Source organism: Desmodus rotundus, chromosome 1 (assembly GCF_022682495.2).
Source record: "Desmodus rotundus isolate HL8 chromosome 1, HLdesRot8A.1, whole genome shotgun sequence".
Lineage (NCBI taxonomy): Eukaryota > Metazoa > Chordata > Mammalia > Chiroptera > Phyllostomidae > Desmodus > Desmodus rotundus.
The window spans coordinates 172756946-172779788 of NC_071387.1; the positions used below are offsets into that span (position 1 = coordinate 172756946).

The following is a 22843-nucleotide window of genomic DNA, read 5'->3' on the forward strand; positions in this document are numbered from 1 at the left end:
TAAATCATTTTTTAAAATGCCTATTCTAAATTAAAAAGTATTATAAAGTAATTACTTACTGAAATAATCTGGAATCATTATTTGAAAATCTTTTTTATTAAATAATTCATTCGATTGATTATGTTTTCACGAGCAGTTGAATGCTTAATTTTTTCAGGTAGTGTAATTCTTTTGAAAAATGTAAGGATTTTAATTTTCTCGCTACTACATTTCCTCGTTTCCTCCCCTCAGTGTGAAAACTCTTAATATGTTAGAGCACTTATGAGAAGCACGTCTCAGTGAAAGACCTGCAAGTAAGTCAATGTACTATCTGAACCAGTTCCTGGTTTTCCCCGTAGACCTCGTCAGCAGTGGCAGACCTTGGTGGCTGAACAGCACCTCTGCTTCTCCTTCCGCACTGCCCATCCACGGCCCGCACAGGCAGAGGAGGTCCGTGAGCTCCGAGCGCTTCGTGGAGACGTTAGTGGTGGCCGACAAAATGATGGTGGGCTATCATGGCCGCAAAGACATTGAACATTACATTTTGAGTGTGATGAATATTGTAAGTTTGATCCCTCTGTATAATATTTTAACAGTGGTTTGTTGTGGTTTTTGATGAAGGTCGTGGGTTTTTATTGCGAAGTAATGATTTTAAGAGTTTATTCATCTAAAATGAGGAAGAAATGATCTACTAATGTTTCAGTTCCAGAGAAAATAAATTTAAAGGTGATTTTATAGTTTATTTTCAGATAATAGGACTTCTTGAATAGGTCATGTGAAATCCTGTTTAAGGAATTTTCTTTTAATTTGTAACATCAACTCATCCTCTTAATTACTATGTTGTAGTTCATCTTAGGAGAAAATATTTCTTGAGGTAGACTTGTATAAAAAACCTTTTACTGAGGCATCTCGAGGGCATTGTTCTAAGTGACATGGGGTGAAAAATACAGTTTTATATATACAGTGATTAAATGCCTGAAAAATTACCACTTTATAAAAAAATCAATCACCCTATGATTTTTGTCTGACTTTGTGTCTTTTCTTATTTTCTGGAGGTCAGGTTGCCAAACTTTACCGTGATTCCAGCCTAGGAAACGTTGTGAATATTATAGTGGCCCGCTTAATTGTTCTTACAGATGATCAGGTAAGAATGAGTTACTTTATAAAGCTAAAATCTTAAAAGAAGGGCTATAGAATTATGCATTATATAATGATATATTTTATTATTACTTCGCTTAGGAAGTTCTAGTTTGAATATATTTTAAGAAAAATGCTTAAATTATTAAGCATTTAATAATTGTTAAGCATTTAATAATTTAAGCAAATTTTAAATAGTTTACAAGAATATACCTCTTATGGCATGTTAAAGTTATATAATTACATTAGCTGTATGTTTCAGTATAAAAGCGAGCATTTCCATGACAGACTTTGTAATAGTGGTTTTGGTTGATTTTGTATGCTGATAATCACATATATTCACAATATCATTAAAGCTGAGGTGGAAAGAATGTTCGTTCAATAATACACCAAGTTAGCTCTAGGTCAGATATTACAGAGGTACAAATTGTCAAGAGATTATTCCTAGAAACCACTGCTTCTAATTATAGTGCCACTTTGGCTTCAAAAGTTTTAACAACTGACCTTAGTAATTTGTTTGGACCATTTCTGGTATGCGTGTTGTATTGCAGCCAAACTTGGAGATAAACCACCACGCAGACAAGTCCCTCGATAGCTTCTGTAAATGGCAGAAATCCATTATCTCCCAGCAAAGTGAAGGAAACATCATTCCAGAAAATGGGATTGCCCACCACGATAATGCGGTCCTTATTACTAGGTATGGCTCGTTGCAAGTATTTTACCTTTGATTGTTGTGCTTGATATTGTAACTATATTTGATTCTGTCAAATGCCTCATTTAGGTGATGAGTATAGAGAAAGCAAAACGGTAATTTATTATACATCCCTAAGAAAGAATATATTACACTATTATTGTGTTTGCATCAAATGAATCAAATGAGAAAAAAGATTTAGTTGAGGTAGAAATTTAATAAATATCTTACCTTTTACTAAGGTCTGTTCCATAAGGTTTAATTGGAAGCACATACATGTTTTGTTAATTAAACAAAATACATACTAAATGCAAGATTTTAAAAAGTATGAGAAAAATATACCTTAAAAATAAAAATGTCATCACTCATGGTTATAAAATATACTAATTATTCCTACCTCCAAATGTGAAAAAGGAGAACATCTGTAGTTACAGTTTACTTAGATGAATGTTTATTTAATTAAGAATATTTTAATTGAGAGGTATAAAGAAGCAGCTTCATTATATTACATGTTGAACAGCTTGTGTCTCAGGCAAACATTATTTGTTGAGAACCCAATGAATGCACGTACTTCTTTCAAGTTTTACAAAACCGTATTCAGGTCCATTTTATTCCTTGCTCTCCAACAAGTCTGTGAAGTAGATATTATGATTTTTCCCATGGAAGAAATGAGGAAACTAGTTCAAAATACTGAATTTGCTCAAGATGACTTAGCTAATAAGTGAAAAAACAGGACTGAAATTCTGTTTTTTCTCTATACTATGTATACTGTCTTTGTTTTTTATGCTCTAGGTATGATTGGTTAGAAGTATGCTTAAATCATTTTAAGATGTTTGTCTTTTGACCTCTTATTAGCATTTAAAAAATGAAAACAAGAAGTAATAACAAACACCAATAAGCAGAATGGAAACATTGTTCCATCTTGGCTAAATGGAATAGGCTTTGTTGTCTTGATTCTTTCTTTTAATTTGCAAGGCAGCATTTAACATACACTTTATCTGTGGCTTGCTCATGACTCAACATTGAACTCTGTGGAGGGAGTATGAAGTATGTGGGATTAGAGTTTTTAGACTCAGAATCGTGAGTGAATTAAGCTTTAAAAAAATAATTTCTCTTAACAGAGTTGTAGAGTTAAAGTTTCTGAGTTTATTTTTTTTTACAGTTAGACTTACTTTAATTGCCTTCATCTATCTGACATCATAAACCAGGAAATTTTGTTTATGATATGCTTGCTGAATAGAAGCAAAATTGTAGAATTCTATATTCATATGTGTTGACATGTCAGTCTGATAAATTCTGCAATTCCTCAGAGTCTTGTGGTCTGGAATGATTCCCAAATATATTTGAGGAGTTAAAAATATACTAGAAATTGTACAAATACAGAAACCTTTGTGTCAAAAATATATATGGATATCATTAGCGTCAATGAAATTACTAAAGGAAAATGTCTATTATATATGGTTAACAAAATGATCACAGATATTTACATTGGCTTCTGTATTTATATTTATAAAACCCTACCTCCCCCAAAAGGTAATACCCAGTGGGCTTTTGATGCTTCACATTTTTATTATTGTATCTGCATTGGGTTTTTAACTTTTGCATCAAGTGACAGAAGTTACACCAAGAGTGCACGTTTATATGTATTCGAGTAGTGAAATAACATCTGGGCAGTTAGCCTCTCTTTCTTTGCACTGGCTGCATTTGGCTGTCTGACTTGTTACTCTGAATTGGCCCAGATAGTTTTTGATCCTCTGCAGAGCTCTTTGCTTCAGTAAGAGCTTTTAGTGCTTTTCTGATGTCTGAGACTTGAATATAAAGTTCTCCTTATAAACTTGTCTCCTAATTGTCAGACTAGCACTAGAAATGATCTTAGGATTTAATAGAAGAGTACTTTAAAAAAAAAGATTTTATTTATTTATTTTTAGAGAGAGGGGAAGGAAGGGAAATAGAGAGGGAGATAAGCATCACTATGTGAGATTGCCTCTTGCACGCCCCACACTGGGGACCTGGCCTGCAACCCAGGCATGTGCCCCAACTGGGAACTGAACCAGTGACCTCTGGGTTCCCAGGCTGGTGCTCAATCCACTGAGCCACACCAGCCAGGGCAGGATAGTACTTTAAGGAGTTCATATCTCATATCATTTTATGTTGGTTAATGGAGGTTAGAAAAATGCCTCTTTTGGGGCAGCATAGAATGCCTTTTTAAATTGTTTTTTGAAGTCTCAAATTAAATGTTAGCTTATTTAAAAGTCTACAAATAATTTAGAATTATTAGGGCCACAGAGTAAGTCATCCAAAGGAGATGGTTATCATCTCTTAATATTTAGGGTTTTTTATGGTAAGGGGGGAGTTTACCAGTGCTAATCTCCCTTATAAATTTCTGATTTGTAAAATAGAATATATGTTTAAGTCATACTGCTACTTTTAGTAAAAATAATTATGAGAATTCCATAGATGATTTTATATTAATGTTGAAAGTTGTTTCATGTAACTCACTTATCATCATAATCAAGGTAAGATTGTGATTTATGTTTGCTTGAAATGCCAGCTCACTAGATGGAGTGTATAATATGTTTATCGAGAATTCCAGAGGAAAATTGATGGATATATGTATCTCCACTAGGCCTAATTTTATACTAGGGATTTAAATGTTTTAAGCAGAAAACCATTTGGACCTGTAGTTTTTTACATAATAACAGTTCCTGTTGGAAAAAAGTGTAAAAGCTCTAAGTTTTATCTCCTCTTAGCAAATGACATTTCATTGTTTTATTTACTGATACAAATGTAAAACAAACTATGCTCCGCAGGATCATGTGACTACACAGAGAAAATAAAGTAAAAAAAATTTGGTGTTTTATATGATGCCCAAAATATTGAATTAACACCAAAGAGCATATTTAAACTTTATATATACATATATTTTAATTTGTGTGTACATTTATGTTTATTTTTATACATAAGTATATATAAATTATAGTGTTATACAAGCTAATTTCATCTAATTATTTTTAAATAATTGAGGTATAATTGACAAAATTGTATACACATAAAGTATACAACATGATAATTTGATATACATATATATGGTGGGCTGATTACCATAATCAAGTTAATTAACACATCCATCACCTCATAGTTACCTTGTTTCTTATTTTTGAGGGGTGTGTGAGAGCACTTATCATGTGTTTTAGCAAAGTTCCAGTACACATATAGAATTATTAATCATAGTCACTGTAGTCATGCTGTGCATTGGGTCCTCAGAATTTATTCACCCTCTAATTAAAGTTTGTGCCCTTCGACTAATACTTCCCTGTTTTCCCCACCCCCAACCCTGCCATTCTATTCTCAGTTTCTACGGGTTCAATTTTTTTTTAAGATTCTGCATATAAGTGAGATCATACAGTACTTGATTTTATCTGGCATATTTCGCTTAGAGCATAGTGCTCTCCTGTTTCATCCATGGTATTGCAAATGACAAGACTTTTTTCTTATAATGACTGCGTAATATTTTATTGTTTATATATATGTAGTATATATATATATTTATTTCACATTTCATTTTTTTTAGGGGCAGCCTACCACAAATGTAGTTTTATTTAAGCTTTATTGTTCAGGTATACTTTACAGTCAATATTATTTGGTATTACTTTCAGGTGTACAGCATAGCGGTTGGACAATCATATACTTTACAAAGAGATCCCCTTAATATTTCCAGTGCCCACCTGGCACTGTACGTAGTTGTTATAATATTATTAACTATATTCCCTATGCTGTACTTTCCATCCCCAGGACTATTTTGTGACTACCAATGTGGAGTTCTTAATCCCTTCACCTTTTTCACCCAGCCCCCCTAACCTCTTCAATTTGTTCTCTGTATCTGTGAGTCTGTTTCTGTTTTGTTTGTTCATTTATTTTGTTCTTTAGATTCCACATACAAGTGAAATCATATGGTATTTGTCTTTCTCTGACAGACTTATTTCACTTAGTATATTACCTTCTAGGTCTGTTCATGCTGTAGTAAAAGGTAGGATTTTGTTCTTTTTGATGGCTGAGTAATATTCCTTTATATATATGTAACACAACTTTTTTATCCACTTATCTATTGATGGGCACTTGGGTTGCTTTCATATCTTGGCTACTGTAAATAGTGCTGCAATTAACATAGGGATGCATATATTCTTTCAAATTAGTGTTTTAGGGTTTTTTAGATATATACCCAAAAGTAAAACCACTGGGTCATAAGTACACCTCATTTTCTTTATCTCTTCATCTGTTGATGAACACTTGGGTTGTTTTCTTGTCTTGGCTGTAGTGAATAATGCTGCAATGAACTTGTAAGTGCAAAGGCATCTCTTCAAGGTACTAATTTATTGATTTCACTTCCTTCAGATATATTACCCATAAGTAGGATTGGTAAATCATATAGTAATTTTATTTTTATTTTTTTAAAGATTTTATTTATTTTATTTTTAGATAGAGGGGAAGGGAGGGAGAAAGAGAGGGAGAGAAACATGAATGTGTGAGAGATACACAGATTGCCTCTAGCATGTCCCCAACTGGGGACACGGCCCACAACCCAGCCATGTGCTCTGACTGGGAATCAAACCCGCGACACTTGGGTTCACAGGCCGGCACTCAGTCCATTGAGTCATACCAGCAAGGGTGGTAGTTTTATTTTTAAATGTTTCAAGAAACTCAAAATGGCCATCAGTGTAGTTTCAATACAGCTTTATCAGCTGAGATTAGCACTGGACGATTGCTGGGATCCCCAGTGGCCCAGGCTGCAGTTGTCTGCCACAGCAGCAAAGGCTGCTGGGGACCACCGGATCTCTTCTTCTCCCAGGGGAGATGTTGTGGTGGAGGAGATGCCTCTCGTTGCCAGGTTCAGCTTGCAGGTACCTGTGGAGCGGTGTTGGAGCCAGGGACTGGAGGGCCAGTGCCCGCAGTGTGAGAGCAGCTCTAGGTTCTGGCTGGTTATCCTACAGGGACGATGATATGGGAAATGCAGGTGTGTGAAGTGGCCGTGAGGACAGAGTCTGAAGCATGGGTATGCACAGAGCAACAGCTGCCCTTGGTCCAGGGTGCTGGTGTTTGGTTTGGTTTGTGGGATACGGGCACGGTGGAGCAGGCCCAGGACTGGAGTCTGGAGCTTGGGTGAATACGGAGCAGCCCGGGAGCCGGAGTTTGGAGTGTGGGAGTCAGCAAAACTACCGTGGCTCTGGAGTCAGGTGTGCTCAGGGTGGGAATGTGCTGGCAGCCCTAATCCCAGGGAAGTACAACAGCAACTCCTTCTTGGAGTGAGCACAGCAGTATCTTCTCTCCCAGGTCTGCATCAGTGATGGCTGTTGGTTACCTTGGTGTGAAAGCAGCTGCTGTTCTCTGTGGAGCAGGCTGCTGGGGCCTACCCACATGATGGGGTCCTCCCCTGCGGAAGCTGCAGCCGGGGAGTTTGCAGCTGTCGTGAGGGCTATTGAGGCCCTCAGGGGCACATGATGCCAGGGTCTTCTGCAGAGCAGGCCACTGAGGACCATGATGGTACACGTCTTGTGGTTCCCGCCTTTTTCTTTGTTCCTAGTTGTCTCTAGACATCTCCACTAAGCCATCTTCCCAGTGAGCCTTTCTGTGTAATTATTGTCCCCTTTTGCTCTATTATGTTGCTGTAGGTGCTTAATTGCACTCCTGAGCCTTCCCAGGGCTCTTTTTGTCTGTGGATAGTAGCCTAATTGTTTTTTTTTTTTAATCAGGAAATGAAGGTTGGTATCTTCTATTTCATCCTCTTGCAGATGTCACTCTCTTAGCTTTATTGGATCTTGACATTTTGCTGTACCAAAGAGCAGTTTCACGTTGTTTTCTAAAGTGATGTACAGAGACTTCTCTATGGTGTATCAACCAACTGACATCTTGGCTTGGAATACCAGAGCCAGTGCTATAATGTGGCCACATTTCTGGAACTATGGCCGTATGAAATAAATGAGGGTTCATAGTGGAATAATGAAGCTGATCTTTCATTTTTGTGATGTTTTTAGTTAAAATATCAGTAGTAGTAACATACTGATTGCTTATATAGACTAGATTTATTAGGATTGTTTGATGATTATTAGTGTTTGCCTAAATCAGCTTGATAACATTTTTAAAAATAATAGAAGTTACAATATATAACTAGGTCAAAAATGATTAATATTTTTGTACTTGAAAATCTAGAAACAGAATTTAAGAAGGTAAAATAGGACTGAATGTATACACTTAAAAAGTTTAGACTTGCTATAAAACTTTCAGATTACTCTTTCTCTTGGGAAACTAAGTTAACAGCTATTTAGGAGTAAAAATTTACAATTTGATAGATTATTTTAAAATTACTTGTATTTCCCCATGAGTTCAGGAAATATCCACCACAAATTTAAAGTTAAGTCAATTTCTAAATATATTTTGTGCTAAAATATTTAAAAACTCCATTTAAAATCATTTAAAATCAGTAGGAATTCAGTGACATGAAGTATCCTTGTACCCACGTTGAGCTATTGACATGAGCACACGAATGCACGCATTTCCTCGCTTCATCTACTGTGTGCATTGGAATCACGTTCCCTGTCTTTGTGATACTGATATATAGTCGTGTATATTTCAGATAGGCATTACAACCTAAGTTCTTTTTCATAACAGCTTTATTGAGATATAGTTCACAGAGCGTACAAGTTACCCAAGTTGAAGTGTACAATTCGCTGGTGTTTCGTATATTCACAGAGCTGTGCAACCATTACCATAATTAATTTTAGAACATTTTCATCATTTCCAAAGGAAAGCATCCTTATTTCCTTTGACTTCCCCTTCGAAGTTCCAGTTTTAAGCAATCACTGATCTACTCTTTGTCTCTATTGTCTTGCCTAATCCAGACCTTCTGTATGAATGGCATTATACGATATGCAGCCTTTTGTGACTGGCTTCTTTTACTCTGTGTAGTGTTTCCAGGTTGAAGCATATGCCAGAAATTCATTCCTTCTATTAGACTAAATTCTTGAAAATTTAAGATACAGATCTTTAAGAATTCTTCTATTAATAGGGTATTGTACCATAACTATATTTCCCTCTCAGTTTCTTATTAGCAAAATACATAGGACCTATAACTACATCTCAAAATACAGAAGCAAAAATTGTACACCAAATCCAAATTTAGTCTTTTAATTAAAATGAACCTATTTATCCTCTTAAGAGATCACGACTATTTGCTTTGATGCCGCTGGAATTTAAAGGGATTAGAATTTCCAAAGTCAACTAATGTTTTTAGGTGGGATATTAAAAATATCTATAACAAATAGTTTCTTGCTAAAATTTGGCCTGTAATGTGTAGCTTTAAACAAGTTTTCTTATTTTTTTAAAGATGTATTTATCAGAATTATATACTGGCTTCATGATTATATATTAAAACAGAGGAAAGGGAAATTAAATGTGGTACATTAACATTTATTTGGTATTCATTTATGGGTTTTTTTAATCCATAAGGAAATGCCAGTTAAATTTTTTATGAACTATTACTAAGCTTTTAAGAATATGCTAGGTTTACAGGCCACAGAGGAATCTTGAATTCGGATTGTGGATGAATTAATTCTGGTGTTTGGACATTTTGAAACATTTATTATTTTTTTACCACTCTGGCTCTGTCATTCTTACCCATTCCCATCACCCTTCGTCCTTCTTTACTTTCTTTTTGCTTGGTCCCTTGCTTATTGATTACTTACTCGGGTGTGTTTATCTAGGTGTTTCTGTTCCAGTCTGTGATTATGACACGCTTGGGTGCCCTTAATTTCTTGTGCTACTCGGATACTTTTAGGAGTGCGAGAGAGTACCATGGACACTTATGTCTAGACAACAGGCACAAACTCGGACCAGTAAAACAGGGTTATGATCATCCCAGTCATTACCCATGTTTCCTGTTACATTTTAATTACAAATGGGAATAAGAAGGTACTTTTCCCTCAGTACCTAAGGTTGACTAAATACATGCAATTTAGTAAATATCTTTGTACACACCTTGATTAAAATTGTGCTTTGTTTGTAGTAGGCATCACTAAATAGTTAAATCCAAGAAGGATGGTTAAGCACTTAACTTTGAGGACTAATAAGTTTAGTACTTATAAATTTTTAAAAGACTTTATTTATTTATTTATTTTTAGAGGGGAAGGGAGGGAGAAAAGAAAGAGAGGGAAAGAGAAACATCAATGTGTCGTTGCCTCTCATGCTACTCCTACTGGGGACCTGGCCCACAACTCAGGCATGTGCCCTGAGCGGGAGTCAACCGATGACCCTTTGGTTCTCAGGCCAGCACTCAGTCCACTGAGCCACACCAGCCAGGACTATAATGGTTTTATGGATGTATTTATGCAGTTGCTTATTTTGTGTCAAATACATAACTGCTTCACAGATATTTAATCTTTATAACCTCACAATAACTTTATGAGATAGGTTCTGTTATCATCTCCATTTTATAGATGACAAAACTGAGGTACAGGGAAGCTAAATGATGGCAAGATTACACATTAATTAGAAGACCCAGGATTTAAACCATGCAGTCTGTCTCGAAAGTCCCTTTAGAGGAATTACAAGGGTGTTCAACAAAAATAATATACTGTCCTGGCTGGTGTGGTACAGTGGATTGAGTGCCAGCCTGTGAAGCAAGGGGTCACTGGTTCGATTCCCTGGGTTGCTCTCCGGGTCCCCAGTGGAGGGTGTGTGAGAGACAATCACACACTGGTGTTTCACTCCCTCTCTTTCTCTCTCCCTTACCCTCTAAGATAAAATAAAATAAAATCTTTTAAAAAAATAATGTGCAGATACATTAATGATATTGGGGACTGTGGTAGGCCGACTACTAAGATGCCCCCAGTGGTCTCTGTCCCTGGTGTTCATCGCTTTGTGTAATCCCCTCTGTTGGGTTTGGGCTGGGCCCAGTCAACTGGCCGTGTAACAGTGCAGCATCTTCCCCCTACAAATAGGGTATATCTCTTTATCTAGGTCTTCTTTATTTTCTCTCAACAGTATTTTGTAGTTTTCAGTGTTTTCACACCTTTTGCTATTTTTTGATGTTATTGTAAGTGGTATTGCTTAAACATTTTATTTTATAATTTTTTATCACAAGTATATAAAAATACAATTGATTTTATATTCTGCAGCATTGCTAAGTTTATTTATTAATTTTAGTAGCTTTTTATTTATTTATTTAAAAAGATTTTATTTATTTTTAGAGAGGGGCAGGGAGGGAGAAAGAAAGGGAGAGAAACATTGATGTGTGGCCGCCTCTCGCACACCCCCTACTAGGGACCTGGCCCTTAACCCAGGCATGTGTCCTGACTGGGAATCGAACTGACAACCCTTGGGTTCACAGACCAGCACTCAATCTACTGAGTCACACCAGCCAGGGCAATCTTAGTAGCTTTTAAAAAGATTCTAATGGATTCCTACAAAGATGACCATGTTTCCTGATATTAAAGATAGTTTTACTTTTTTTCATTATGAATGACACTTCTTTTCCTTGCCTTATTTCACCAGCTGAAACATCTATCCAGTACAATGTGGAATAAAGGTGGTAATAGCAGACATCCTTGTCTTGTTCCTGATCGTAGTGGGAAAGCATTCCATCTTTCAACATTAAGTGTGATGTTTCCTGTGGGGCTTACCAGGCTGACAATGTTCTCTTCCTTTCCTAGTTGGCTGAGTTTTTGTGAGGCATGGCTGTTAAATTGTGCCAAATGTTTTCTCTGCGTCTATTGAGATAATCATAATGGGTTTTCTTTTGTTAGTTTATTAATAAGGTAAATTGCATTAATTGATTTAGAATGTTACACCAACATTGCAATCTTAGGTTAAACTCAGTTTGGTCCTGATATTTTATCCTTTTAATATGTTGTTAGGTATGATTTGCCAAAATTTTGTTTATATCTTTTTGTGTCTATATTTATGAGGAATGCTTTTTTTTAGTTTTCTTATAATGTCTTTGTCTGGTTTTGGCATTAGGGTAATGTCGACCTCACAGAATGAGTTAGAGAATATTTCCTCCTTTGCAATTTTCCACAAGGCTCACGTAGAATCAGTATTGTTTCCTCCACAAATGTTTTATAGAATTTACAAGTAAAGACATCTGGACCTGGAGTTTTCTTTGGGGGATGATTTTTAACTACCAATTCAAATTGTTGATTGCATTTATATAAAAAGTGAAAGATGAACATTTAACTTTATATAAAATCAAATAGTCATTCTGAGGCGTATATTAATTATTCAAGTATTTATTCAATAGATATATTGCTGCATGTTGGTAGTGGGCTCTGGAGTGATCTGAACCTTCTCCCACCCCTTACACCTGTTAGTTGGTGACCTGGAGCTGAATAACAAAGCTCTGAGTTTGTAGGACGGTGTGGTGTTATGATATAATATGTGTGAGCATTTGGTATACCTGGTAGGGTGCCAGGCACCTGGTAGAGAGTCACAGTAATAATTTGGAGCTATTATTGACTGTATGGGAGGCACAAGCCAAACTCTGAGAAGACAAAGTATAGTGGGATCAGAGATGGCAGCATCTGCTTTTACATGGAGGAGAATCCAAGTTTAACTTCATTCTGGGTATAGTATTTGATCGGGGACTTGGAAGTGCAATTGGATTTGAATAGTGATGGATACCTGTTCAAGAAAGAGATACTTCATGTTCAATGACATGGAAAATGTGAGAGAGAAAGTGGCCTCCTTTCAGGAACTAAATGCTCAGTGTTTTTAGGGGGGAAAGTATGGGTGAGAAATTACAAGAGATGAAGTTGGACAGGTAGAAATTCATTCAGTGCCATGGTGCTGTTGGTAGCTAGGTAATCAGTGGTGAATAAATAAATAAATAAAAAGTTTGGTGAGTTTGAGGAAAAGCAGTGAAATGTAGAAAACACAGAGGAGAGTAATATGCAATAACATTAGAGAAGTTGCAGGGGCCACAGCATGAAAGATTTTGTGTGCTTGCTTGTAAATTTAGCACCATGGTGTGGAAGTAACCATTTCCCTGTTCATGAGTATTTAAACTGATTCCTTTCGTTTTGTTTTTAGTTATTAAAAACAATGAATTCCCTTTGTACATAGGTACAAGTATGTCCCTATTATGCAACACTAATCAGGAATATATGGACATGGAAAATTTTTCAAGAAATAAAGTAAAGCAAGCAAAACAAGTTGCATGAAGCAGAGTCCAAGTATAAATGCATAAAGCATGATTTCTTTTATGTTTAAAAAATGAACAAAACGAGTAAAAAAGAAATTTAGCTTTTGTTATCTTTATATGAGAGAGGACATTGAGATAACATTGGAGAAATTTAAGCATAATAGTGACATGATCAGATTTGAAAATGTCCCTGTCAGGGGCCTGGAGATAAGTTGTGTGTGTGTGTGTGTGTGTGTGTGTGTGTGTGTGTGATTCAGTGCTAATATATGGGAAGCAGTGACAAACGGGCGGGAAAAAATTCAATGCCTCTTCTCTCTCCAGTTCTGAAAGGCTTTGGAGAACCGTTTGAATTAGCATTTCACTTTGCTTTTTCACTTATCCCCAAAATTGGATGCCAGCAAAAAAATCTTTGAGTTCTGATGTTGGGAGGTGAGGATTTCTTGAAGAGTGAGGTTGAAGGAGTAAAAGAGAAATGAGATTTGGGGAATAAAAAAGAGTTATTCCTCTTTTTTGGTTAAATTTTCACACTGTATTATTTTGGGACAGTATTTACTAAATTGGCTACATCCCTCCTAACCCACCTCCCAAAAACTTGTCAAAGACTAACATTCCTACAAATAATCTTCTTCATTTTATAAATTCTCAGCACCTTAACAATAGCCCAATGTTAAAGAAATGTTAACAGAAATAATTCTAAAAAGTCTTTCTAGAATAAGAAAAAAACAGTGTTTGAGGATTTTACCCACTTCACTCACAGTCTCTTCTCCACTTCCATTTACCTTTAGAGATCTCATTCACTCTGATGGTTTTAAGTACCATCTACACCATTAAGTGTACCTACATAGCTTTAAGGGACATTTATATCCAGAAAACATCTGTAGCCCTGACCGCTCTCCCAAACTCTGTATTTGTATATTGAGTTGTCGAATTGACATCTCCATGCATCTCAGACTTAACATGTCCAAAACCAAATTCCCAACCTCTCCTTTAAACCTAGCTCTTTCTACAGCTTTTCTTTTTTCAGGTTCTCCCTTCATGGCAATTACAATATTTTTGCCTGTTATACAAAAAAACAAAAGAGGAAATTAAGGAAATTAAAATCAAGAAATTAATAACTTACCACTGGGAAGTTGATATATACTAGGTTTAGCTGTACAGAATTTTTAAAAGCAATTCCTTTATTTCTTTGCTTTATGTAATTTTTGTTTGATAATCTCCAATATCTTTGGTTCTATCTCCTGATGGTTAGTTTCTTTATGTCCTGAACTAAATTAGCAAACCATATATCCTTAAAAACACTATTAAGTGAGGAGAAGATGAATTATAAATTTTGCAAAGGTATATGAAGTATTTAGGGGGTCTTGCCTACTAGTCCATTCTTCTGGAGTTCTGAGTTTTAACTTTCCAAATAGGGTCAGGGGCCTGAAAGATTCACTTAGAATGGTACAGTAACTTTTCAAAAGTTCCTTCAAAAATAATTTTTTTCTCTATTATATTGATAATAAAGATATTGAGAAAACAAAGACTAAACGATATATTTATATAGGGCTTTTTAGGCTGCTGTGCAAAGACTGGAAAAAGGAATAGGAAAAATATTAAAAATAATTTTAAGGCATATAAAAATCATCTTCTCCAGGAAATACCATATAGCTGCATTCACATTCATTCATTGAGACGTTCAACATTTATTGTGCGCTTACTATGTATAGATGGTCAGGGTCACATATCAGTGAATGAAGCAGATAAAAGTCTAAGCACTTAGCTTTCACTCTAGGAGAGATTATGAATAATTAAAAACCTAAAGAAGTACATAATGTTATTGTGTGATATGTATATAGAGTAGAGAGAGAAACCATATAAGATGGTAGAAAAGTCTCTCTTATAAGTTAACTTTATTTAAGAGCTCTGAAGGATGAGCAATCAGCCATATTGGAGGAGGAAGTGAATGCTTGAAGCAAAGGAAACAGCACGTGCAAATAATAAACACTAGTAAGTAAATGAGGTGGAAAAGTGTTTGACTTACATGAGAACCTTTGCTACAAATGCATACACACGCACTCTTTTGTCCCCATTTATTTTTGCTTTCTCTTTCCTTGAGCCACTGTGGCTAGCTGTTCATATTGAAAAAATACTAATTGGGAGCATTATTTGCATTGGTTAGGTCTTGCTGGTGGAGAGTTTCCTTTGGGGAGATTGGTTGTTGGTTGACTTTTTTTCCAGGAGAGGCAAATATGTCAGAGTCACTGGGTTTTTTCTGTGAATCTATCAGTTTCTCCAGAAAAACACTCAACAGTTTCTTAACTAATTGCAAGTGTCCTGAAAGCCCGATTGGGAGGGAGGGTTCCAGTTAAGCTTACTGCCACTGTTTTCAAACCTTTGGTGTCCTCACAACTGAGCCTCTCTAGTTGCATTTCTTCAGAGAACAAAATTGGAGGTTGGGTGTGGAAGACGGAAGACTAGAAAACTTTCAAGAGTATATCTAATCTTTCATAGACAGATTTTAAACCAATTCTGGTTTCAGCTTCATGCCTCAGCCCTTTCAAAGTTGGTTAACTTTTTAAGTTGAATTTATTGAGTGACATTCGTTAATAAAATTATATAAGCTTCAGGGGTACAATTGTATAAGGTGGTTAATTCTTAATTTTCCATTTTCTTTTAGCCAAGATAATTTTAAGTTATTTAAATTAACTTTGCCTTCATTCAGAAACATTGAACCAATGTTATAATGATACCTGAAGTTAGCTATTATGGTGATAGTTGAAGTTATCAACTGATATTGATAATGAAATATATGAAATACACAAAATTTTGTTAAATTTAAGACAAATTAGTAACTATAATCTTGTGACTTCATGGAATCTACTGTGGTAAACCTTAATTATTGATTGGCAGTTATTAGAATACCTATTTTAAAATACAGTCTATAAAATAAGATGTGATTGGAGTACATAGTACATAAGAGTTTCTAATTTTGTTTCTAAACTCTTGATTATTCAAATAGAATTATTATGCATTTTTCTATGTTAAATGTATTACTAGCTTTCCACTTTTGCTTTTTTTAAACAAAAAACATGTCCAATTTAATGATTTAATTTTAATCTTGTCTTGTTACTTAAGGGTTGCTTAATTCTGATTAGTCATTCAGTAGTATGGTGGTAAATGATATTTTGTATATAGTAAATTTACTGTTAATATCACGTTCATTTTGTTTTTTCTTTTTCCCATGGCAGTTCCTCACTTCTTCAATTTTTTCTTTAGTGTGTTCATTAGGGAGAGAGCTTTGATTTTCTATTTTTTGTACAACTGTCAATTCAATATGCACTGAACTTGCCCTTTGGACGTCTCCTACCCAAACTCTCTAGGAAGTCATTGGGATTGCCAGATAGCAAGGGACTTGGTTGTGTAGCTGGGTCCTCAGGACAATGCAAATATGTAAAATGAGTTGTTCAGTAGTTTCCAGAAAAAAGTGAGCATATCATCTACCCAACTTGGGTACAGCATGTAAGAGAAGGAATCATATTGGTGCTCAGCAGGAGAGTGCTCCTTGAAGCCCTTTAAATATGCTCTGGCTTTCCTCCTTTGGCATATGAGTGCTTTTAATTTTCCATAGAGTTGTAGAAGAATAATGATTATATTCACAAGTCTGAATGTTTATTAAATGAAAGGTGACTAAAAATAGTAACATTTTCTCTGTATGTGCTTAGTGAACCTTTCTAGTTGGAACAGGCAACAATTGAAACTACTTTCAAATCATGGTTTTTGAGCATTTGAAATGAAGCTGTTTTCACTTCTCCTTTTTTTGGAAACAATGCCTTGCAGCAAGTGGAGTTTGTAATGAAAATTTTTGTACTAACTTAATTGTGATTAGAATTTTCATCAGTATGTCTTCTTATTTTCAAAACGTACTACTTTTTTTCTAGAAGCATAGCTTTAAATCAAGGAAAAAACTTTTTTCTAATATTGTTGAGTCATACTGGCATTTTGACTTATACCTGCGTTTATCTGAATTTGGTTATCTACCTAAACTGTGAGTTTGTTTGTATCTAAGAAAATATTTGCACTTTCAGCAAGCCCTTCTTTCTACCACTATTTTGTGTGTGTTTTTTGTAAGCCAATTATGCTTGCTACACTGTAATCAGTCCCATTTTTAGGGATCAGTGCATTTATAGAGGAAACTGAAACATAGTTTTCTTATTTCTTTTGGATTTAGGGGATTTTTTTGGTAACAGTTTTATACAGATAGAATCCACAGACCATACAATTTATCCTTTTAAAGTGTACAATTCAGTGACTTTTAGTATGCTCACAGAGTTGTGCAACTGTTACCACAATATTGATGAAATGTTTTTTTATCATATTTGTTTTTATTATTTCTTTTTTTCCTCTCCTCTATTTGTTTGGAAGTTATACATTTTATTTTTAATCTTTTAATGGTTACTGTTGAAATTTTATCAAGAATATTTAGAAAATAAAGCTAATCAGTATTATCCTTGCCTGAACACATCAGGCATGTTAAAGCCTGCGAGTATGACCATTTCTCTTACTTCTCTGGTACTGTGTTCTGTACCTTATTCCTCATTTCTTTGTAACTCCACAAACCAGACACCACTAGCACCATGCCTCCATCCCCGCCCCTACTAACATCATCATGGCAATTTTTATATAAACAACAGTTGTTTATAAACAGCAACAGTTATATTTATTCATGTATATACCAATTTTCCACTGTAATTTTTTTTTGCATGTTAAGAATCATTTTTTCCTGAAGCACATTTTAAAGAAGCTTCTTTATAGGAAGTCTATAGTAAACTTTATCTATTGTTGATCAAGAGATACCTTTTTTTTCCCCCTAGTTCTTGAGAGAGAGTTTTGCTGGGTTCACAATGGTAGGTTGATAGTTGCTTTCTCTCAACATTTTGAAAATAATACTGTATTCTCTGTGGCTCTCCTTGCTGTTAAGATGTATGAGGTTAGTTGAGTGTCATTGCATGTGTTACCTGTCTTCCTAGCTGCGGTCAAGTTCTCTGTATCTTTGCCGTTCTGTATTTCCTTAAGGAATACATTTCTTGGATTTATCTGGCTTGGTACAGAATGTTTATTTTCTATTTGTGGATTCATCAATCCTGGAAGTTTCTCAGGCATTGGATTTTCAAATGTAGGCTCTCTCGCACTCTTTTTCTTCTCTGCTGGGTCTGTTTGGATATACGTTCGACCTTCTTATTTAGCCTCAGGTTCTTGTGACCTTTTTGTTGTTTCACAGTCTTTGTCTACTTGTCACTCTGTGCTGCAGACTGGGCGATTCTTTCATATTTTCAGGTTCTGTATTATCACTTCAGCTGTGAATAACCTGCCATTTAACCCACTCATTGAGCTTTTGTTTTAAAATTATACATTTTTGGGTGGTTTGTTTTTTACATAAGTGTGCTTAGTCATTTTTGATGTCTCTTTTGCTTTAGAAATATTCCACTTCAGTTTGTTTTTAACATTGTACATTCACTTTCATTTCCCACGTGGGTCTGGGTGCCCTGTGTGAAACGAGAAGCAGGTGAATCTTGAAACACTAACTGAACTCATGTAGTAAATTTGCCTTTTCTTCTGTTAGGTCTGTTTATTTTTTACTGAATCATCAGATGGTGTTTTGGAAGATGTAAATAATAATGACTTAATTTGATTAGAGACAGAGAGACAAGTTAGGAGACAGTTAGTTTGATTTGTTTTCCGTAGTATGATACTTTTTATCTGTTGATTGAATTATGCTGAGACTCCTGATATACTGGAGGCAAAAGAAAATTACAGTTGTTTAGAGAAGTAATAAGATTAACCTAAAACACCAGTAAAATAACTGTCTTTAATGACCACTAAATGTATGAAATTGTATTTTTTGTTCTTTATTAATTTTATTTTCCTAACATGTAAGAAAAGGATATGCTTTTATTGTTAAATGACTTCTACCTTAAGACATCAAGTTACAAATGCAATTTTTTTGTGGGATTAGAAATGGAAAACAGATGAAAATATTTATTAGAGATAGTGAGGAATAGTGCATTATATAACTTAACTGGCCAGTTAGGAGTGATTAATAATATTGCTTATTTTAAATACTAATCCTCTTTTACAAATGGATGTTTATAAATAATAGCCCAAAAAGTTTACTTAAAGACATCCCTGCAATGCTTGTTATTGGAAATGTTTCTGGAAAACCTGAGTAATACTTTGCCCTAGTGAAGAAAATTGCCTGGGAAAATTGTGACTGACAGCTCATGTTAAGGTTTGCAATCTCGCATTGGTACCATGCCAAGTTTTCATTTATTCACTTTCTCGAAAGTGCAAAGAGACTTAGAAAAACGTAGGCCTACCACCGGGTTTCCTTAGAGAAACCATTGTCATAGGAGAGGATGCCCCACTGAGCCGCCTGTACTTGTTGTCAGTGATTCCTTAAGAGGATATGGAGACCTGTTGTTAGGTCTCACAAGGTCATTTTGAGAAGCTACAAATTGATCAAAAGGACAAGTTCTTCCTTTGGTACTGCAGAAAAGTAAATGCAATTCCATGAACTTTGATTTTTGATGCGTAGGTTAAGGATGTTTATTAGAATACTGCTAAGCAAGTTATAAAGGTTTGCTAAAACTTGATATTCATAAAATTAAGCAATATATAGAGAGTGCCGAGATACACATGATTAAGGAATTATAAAATAATTTTAAATGTTTTCAACTGCAAAGAGTTAGGTTTTTCAGAAAAATACTTTATCAGTGTTATTTGAATTAGTCATGGTCTTCAGTGACTTTTTTTTAGTTTTATTTAATAAACTTTGTGATTTGTTATCCTATATATATTTGACATAAACAATTTTTGGGTTGTTTTTGACCTAGAATACTCCAATTACTGAGATATCATATATCTCCAATATGAATAATCTATAAACTTATTGCTAAAGAGGATGTATATAACATATCCGCTCCTCCAAATTAATCTGTGTAGGGATAAATTATTGTTGATACGTGCCTGTGTATGTGTAACAGGTAAATAGTGTACAACATATGGCCAAGCGAGAGGAATGCCGTTATTGCCTTACAGCATTTGTAGGACATTGTCTATGGCTTATCATCATGTGCGCGTGATAAGTGACATGTGTGTGGGCGTGCGCGCTGGCGCAGAAAATGCGCTTCTACAGGACTTTACAGTCCTGGTGCACTCCTCTAAGTACCGACTTTATTAATGGGTGGGACTCTGTTCTAGTGTTTGTCATTCTAATATTACAATTTAGTCTTTTGTTTTTAAAGGCTTTTAGCATTTGTTAGTCCTGTTTCCACTCTTTAACATATATATTCTTCCAGAATATATCACAGCTTAATCATTTATTGCACTAAATATATTCCTTGTTTTTATCACTTTCCTAACTGTGTTTCCCTGGGCAAGTTACTTGTTTGAGCTTAATTTTCCTTACCTTTAAAATGGGGATTATAATAATGACCTACATCATAAAGTGGTTGTGAAGATTAGCAATTTTGTAAGCATCTTAGAATGCCCTGGAGCAGGCTTAAAGAGGTGGAACCCGGTACTATATGCGAGGTAAGCGTCCTTGGAGAGGAGCCTGGAGAATGTATTCATTGTAACAGCAGGGAAGACAGAGCATGTACTTCAGAATACAGTTGGTCAGGTTTGGTGTGGCAGCATCTGGAAGTTTTCTTCTTGTTGATTCTACTTTTTCATGGAAGTAAGAAACAACCACTGAGAGTAAATAAGGAGGAGGAGGTATTGCAGATTGAGGGGAGGAGAAGTGTGAAATAATCACCGATGAAATGTAAGAAATGACTAGTGAAACGTAGTGGCATTGTTGGGCATTGCCGAGGGTTTACTTGAGATTACTTCTTGAATTTAAAGTGCAGTCAACATGGTTATGTTTTTTTCTTCAGTCACATTCCCCTGGTTGGGTGTGGGTGTAGGGTAGGTGGAGATTTGGATTTCCCTAGGACTGGGGTTCTCACGGTGGGGGCACTGAAGGGTGAGAAGAGAAAGGGACATACTGGGTCCATGCAACAGGGTGATGATAATGTTTGACTATGGTGCCTAAGACTAGTAAAGAGGGAATAGTTACAGAAAGGTGGTGAGGAACAGTGAAAAGTGGTAAGAAACTGGGGTGACAGGAGACAGTGGTCAGAGAGTGAAATGCTTGAAATGAGTAATGACAGGGCCTTGAATATGACCTTGGGAGTAGGTGGCTGAGGCCGAGGAGGACAACACTGTTGTAATTACGAATGTCAAGTAAATGAGAGGCCAGGCTATTAGCATGATTTACGTTGGTATTGAAGACATTGAGAATTATGTCAAGCGATAGTAGAGACAGAGAAAGGGAGGGAACAGGAAGGGATGCAAAAGAAAGAAAGAGGTGGAAGGGAAAGAATGATGGGAAGTGACCCCGAAAGGTGCTATCTTCTCTGTACAAATCATTTTGTTAAGTTTTTTAGCAACTACAGGAAAGTAAGATATAAGGATCTAGGCAATGAATTCTTAGAACAGGTATAAGAAAATACCTGTTCTAAGATAGGAGGAAAACTGAAGAACTGAAATCGTCTTAGAGAAGAATAGACTAAGGGTTAATTTAATTATTTTAAAGTACCCAAGTGATATTTGAGTCTGGGATGCCATGCAATTATTTTCTATTTTTATAGGGGTTGGAATGTGTGTTTATGCCTGATTACTTTAACATTCTTTAATGCATAATATCTTTAAGAAATCAGTAAAATAGCATGTTTTTATGGTTTTTATGACTAGAGGAGATTTTATGCAAATTGCTGTTTAATATTTCTTCCATAGAGAGAAAATAAAGACCATAAAGTTGCTATGAGAGTAGATGAAAGATTAAGATTTTCCTCTGAAAAAAATATCATTCTATCTTTATGTTTGAGCATATTAGAAATTATCTAACCAATTAATTGGCCAAAACTGTGGCGTGTGGTGGAGAGAAGTTAAAAATAGATGTGTTTTAAACACCTTCCAAACTAATTTGAAACTTCTGATTGAGTGGAGAACATTTTTGTAAAGATGGCACAAGGAACAAAAACAGTTCTTATAAACTGTGGGGTTATGTATGGTGAGCAGTTCTTTTAGGTTATCCATAGCCTCACAGTTTGATTCTTCTAGAAATCTCTATCTTGCAATTCACACACATAGGCAGAATACTGGCAACATTATTGAAAGGTTTATAAGAACTTGACCCACCCACGATGCAGCTGGGACTTTGAAGGTACAGGACATTCATCTGCTTCCGTCTTTCTTTGGAGGTGCTCACTTCGTTATTTAAAACGTCTATTTGTGAAACTTTAGTATTACAAAGGCTGTTAAAAATTGCCCTGCCCAATTTTTAATTTTATTGCGAGGAACTAGACTAATTCAAGGGAGTAGCATCTAATCAAAATATTTAGATATTATGACATAAAGTGTATATGTATGACTTATGGAACCAAAGTAGTTTTCAAACTCACATAAAGAGCTTCTAAAAAAATTTGTCCAGATTTTGCAGAGATGAATTATGAAGTTAGCCGTAATGTGCTCATCATGTGTATAGGAAAATATTGAACCCTCTTGAAAACTGTGGTAGAGGGATGGAATAATTCGTACACTTATATTTAATATGTATAATCATACATATGTAATTCATATATTAATATATCTAATAGTTGAGAAAAAAGTACTGTTAAGTCTTACATGGACCTAACAGAGAAGAAAAATTAATAGAGGAAAGCTGTCAGGGTTAAACAATGAAACAAAAATAAAATAAAAATGAAGTTAAATATTGAGTGATTGAGGAGCGTTAGAAAAACAGCACCGGGTAGGATTTAATATAG

The 22843-nt window shown here is 35.3% G+C and overlaps 1 protein-coding gene across 2 annotated transcripts in view; it reads left to right on the plus strand.

Annotated features, from left to right (window-relative positions):
- Positions 1–22843, plus strand: part of ADAMTS6 (ADAM metallopeptidase with thrombospondin type 1 motif 6) — a 240661-nt gene that overhangs the window by 25013 nt on the left and 192805 nt on the right. For both annotated transcript variants that reach the window (XM_024578536.4, XM_053913276.2), the window contains exons 5-7: positions 339–541; positions 1040–1123; positions 1668–1813. In XM_024578536.4, coding sequence (XP_024434304.2) covers positions 339–541; positions 1040–1123; positions 1668–1813 — 433 coding nt within the window. The remainder of the gene's footprint in view (positions 1–338; positions 542–1039; positions 1124–1667; positions 1814–22843) is intronic.